This window comes from Trifolium pratense, linkage group LG4, assembly GCF_020283565.1.
Source record: "Trifolium pratense cultivar HEN17-A07 linkage group LG4, ARS_RC_1.1, whole genome shotgun sequence".
Classification (NCBI taxonomy): Eukaryota; Viridiplantae; Streptophyta; class Magnoliopsida; order Fabales; family Fabaceae; genus Trifolium; species Trifolium pratense.
This window is the reverse complement of record NC_060062.1, coordinates 24485295-24489420: the sequence shown is the minus strand read 5'-3', so window position 1 is coordinate 24489420 and position 4126 is coordinate 24485295. Positions and strand designations below refer to the sequence as shown.

Below are 4126 nucleotides of genomic sequence, written 5' to 3'. Positions count from 1 at the left end.
CACATAGTGTTAGAACCATGTATAGTGTGAATTGGAAAAAAGACTCTTTAAGTCCCACATTGCTAAGATCACAGTTGTTGGTAGTGTTTATATACCACAAAGTGGCAACCAACTTTCGTAAGAAAGGGAGACCGCACACAATGTTGAATATCACATGCGCGCGCCGCCGCCTGGCCGGGCTTGGGCTTGGGTGATATATTAATTTTTTAATACTAAGAAAAAGAAAATTTTGAATTAAATGTGCTTTAGACCAAGTCTGAAACAGATGTACATCTGTTAACGGTCAAAAATACGTGGTCCTATTCTTTTGCCCACGTTTGAATTTTGACTGAGCAATTTCAGCTCCACGATTTCCTCTGATTCCAGCTCCCTGCTTGCCTACGTGGCCCTCACGATTTCCTCATATTTGGTGTAATTATGTCCGATCACTGCAGTGCAGTAGTGCTTCGGTATTTATTTGAAAACGACTGTTTTATCCTGGGGACTTCGCGGTTGATATACTACAGTGCACTTTTCGAGTAGTTCCGCGAAACGTCTTAAAGAAAGCGACCTAGTACGCGACTCAGCCAATAATTTGTTTCGTTGCCATTTTTTGAAAAATTCGTTTTCTGTTTTTTAGAAAGTCAGTAAACCAGTTTTTAACAAAACATTTTGAGGCAGGGATCAAATTGGAGAGAATTAAAGTTGTTGAGTATTAAAGTTGTGCGACATCAACTTAAGAATTATGTTAGAGATGTTAGATGCGACTCTAAATTTACAAAGTTAAAAGGACTTTCGGATCTTTGTGCAAAACTTATGGAAACAAGCGCAACACATTTTATAATCTTTGTGAGTTGGTGTTGAATTGGATTACCTGATAGGTGGACAACACTGCCATTGTCACAATAAATCAAAGTGAACTTCGGCACTAGAACTGGATAAAGTTAAGAAATTAAATTTTCTCAAAGATAAAATAATATCCGGACGTGGACCTTCTAGTGTCTGGACATCCTAATAATTCCTATCAGGAATCGAACTTGGAATCCCTCGAACAATTCGTTTTAGAGAAAACTTATTAATCAATTGAGTCTAATAGTTTCTTTGAAATACATATCCTATTGTTGTGGATACATTAAAACTCACATCAATACTATGATGTGTATAGCAAAATTAGTAGCAACCAATAACAATCAAACAATAAAATAAAGGAGAAGAAGAGCACAAATCTAGTTCGATTTAAAATGACATACAATTTAACCCATATATATATATACTTATTAATGCCATTGGATTACTCCTTTGACACATATTTATTCATTTATCTAATCTAATAAACATAATCGTTATTTTCCCCTACATACCAACAAATTAAGAACAAAAAAATAACCAAATCAGATGTAAGGGTGGAAATTATTGATATGTCGACTACGGACTGGAGTTGATCTATCTGCTAGAGGTGTGTCTTCTGCTCCTGTCCAGAATCTTGTTATCATCTCTTCTGCCAATGCAGATTTGCTAAGGAGGTGTCGAAAAGTGTGTTCAATAATATGGAAAGAATGCAAAAGCACTATATGTTCAAAAGGTTATGAATTGCATAAATCTATTTTCATGGTCTTGGTTTATTTGTAAGGTGAACCGAAATTATTGTCCAAGTTTCTCAAATTGGTGGAACTAGGACTGGTCATTTAAAACTATGAACTGGAATCGCCAAACCGAACCGAACCGAATCTAAAATAACTGAACCGAACCATTAATTTATGAATCGAACCAATAATTCAGGACAGTTCATTAACTGTAAATAACGAAATCAAACCGTTTGAACCGAACTGCATAACTCTATTTCTTTTGAGTAAACCATATGTAAAGTTCTGTTGTGCTTAACAGTTCGGTTCCATTAACTGGTTAACTGAACCATAACTACAATTATGTTGTGCTTAATTAACGGTTCGATTCGGTTAACCGGTTAACATAATTACAAGTGCATTTCGATTCGATTTTTCTATAAACCTTAACGGTTTGGTTCGGTTATTTGACCGAACTGAACCATGAAGAGTCCTTGGTGGAACAATCATTTGATGTCCCTAAGCAGTGCCAGTGGGTATTATTATTGTAATCGTGTGGTTTGCGGTTTCTACTTTGGATAGTAGTTATGGTTGAAATGTGATTGAAAATGAGTAATGGCATCAGGCTTGGTACTAAATGTTGTGTGAGGCTCATAATGCAGAATATATAGCATTGCATGCTCTGAAAGAATTTTTTGGTAGGGGTGTGCTTTTTGGAAAATGGCTTAATAGTGTAATTTTGGTGTAGGGGTTATGATGTTTAAGTTTATATATATGTAACTATGTAAGGACATGTTTGTATGATGCCGAGTAGAAGGTGGGTAGAATCCTCCTACTATGATGCCGAGTCTGAATTGATTTTGTATGTTTGGGTCGGAATACTCCTTGTACTCCCTAAGTCTCCCTTTAATAAAAAAATTTGCTTATAAAAATAAAATAAAATTAAGAACAAACAAAAATAAAAGTCTCCCTAATTCTCCATAAGTTAATGAGTTTCAATTTTTTTGAGGACGGTTGTAAAATAGTTTTTAGTGTCATATTCATTAAAAAAATAAATTGCACCTCCCCAATTAAAAAAGAAAAGGCTAAGTTACTAGATTTAATTTATTAGTGAATGATTTGGATTATATTATAAAATAAATAAATAAATAAAAAAGCAAAAGAAGGGCACATGACAAAATACAGGGGAGAGGATAATTCTAATATAAAGCATGTACATTTTTTTATCTTGATGATGGCATATGAAATCAATATATATGTCCATCACATTTAAACAAACATAATATTCATCAAATCAAACAACCACATTTAAAATTACTAGTACACCATTTAGAAAATAAATTTCTTTTTGAAGGTATTACCTTCACAAATTAGCCTGCTCCATGATCAACACTTACATTCTTGATAATTTTCCCAATAGGATAGCATCCTCTACCTTTGTTTGCACCTCTAACATTTGTTGAAGAACATGAGGAAGAGAAACTTCCATGATTGTTGTCTCTCATCGAATACGAATACGTTGACGATGATGACGATGACGAGGACGTTGACAAAGATGATGTAGATGATGGATGAGTAGTCTTCCTTGAATCTACCAACTTTGGAAAAATACATGAAAAAATATTGATTTTAGGTTTTCTTTTTTTGTTGGTTTTGGATTTTTTGGAAAAATATGAAGGTGGGGGTGTAAGGGGAGGTATAGAGGTTTCAGACAAAGGATGTTTAGGAGTACCAGGTTGTGCCTCCCAAACAAAGGGAATAGCAATTGATGTTTCTCCATAATACATAATTCTTGATGAAGTGTTGGCACTAGAAGCTTCCTTGGACTTTAGCCTTGAGAAGAATTTATCATCTTGCTTTATTCTAAAAGATTTGTCAATTGAAAGATGATTGACACCATCATTGATCATTTTTCGGGTTTGAAAAGATTTTGATTTTTGCTTTTTTTTTTTTTTTTGGTTTGAATTTGATGATGTAAAATATGACTCAAAGGAAAATGAAACTATGGTATAGACATGATTTGAGTATACACTTTTCTGTTTGCTTATGGTCCTTACTCCTTTTGAGTTATGACCACTATTTTATAAATATAATAAATGGAGGAATAAAAGTTAAAACATTGATTTATAAATATAATAAATGAAGCATTTTTCATTAAAAAAAAGTGAAGTTTTGTTTTGGTCCCTCACAAAAAACACGTAACTCTAGTTAGTCCTTAAGGAAAAAAAAAATGTTTTTAGTCCCCTACAAAAAATTGTAATACATTACATTAGCCTTTTTGTCAAAAAATTTATACAACTAATTCAATTGTGACAGAATTGATGTGGCACTCCACTTATTATGTGGTTGGCCACATATATTTAAGACGAACGTTAGAGACATTTATAGAATTCTTTAAAATTTCACCTCTCTTTAAAATTTCACTTTTAAGAACAGAATTTTTTTAAAAAATAATCATGTCTCCTTAAGGATAAATTTTAAAAAAATAATAGTAGTAATATCTATACTTAAGGACAAATTTAGAAAAGTAGAAGTAGTAATTGCTAACAATGTAATAATACAACTAGTTTTTTAATTCAGATGAT

The 4126-nt window shown here is 32.9% G+C and overlaps 1 protein-coding gene across 1 annotated transcript; it reads right to left on the bottom strand.

Annotated features, from left to right (window-relative positions):
* Positions 1–2662: 2662 nt before the first annotated feature.
* Positions 2663–3860, bottom strand: LOC123882470. Its single transcript, XM_045931328.1, has one exon. It carries the CDS (start codon positions 3449–3451, stop codon positions 2912–2914), a length of 540 nt encoding a protein of 179 aa, XP_045787284.1. The 5' UTR covers positions 3452–3860; the 3' UTR covers positions 2663–2911.
* Between the last annotated feature and the right edge of the window lie 266 nt (positions 3861–4126).

Excerpts from the sequence above, each read along its gene's own strand:
- LOC123882470 (XM_045931328.1), bottom strand. The coding sequence starts at position 3,451 with ATGATCAATGATGGTGTCAATCATCTTTCAATTGACAAATCTTTTAGA.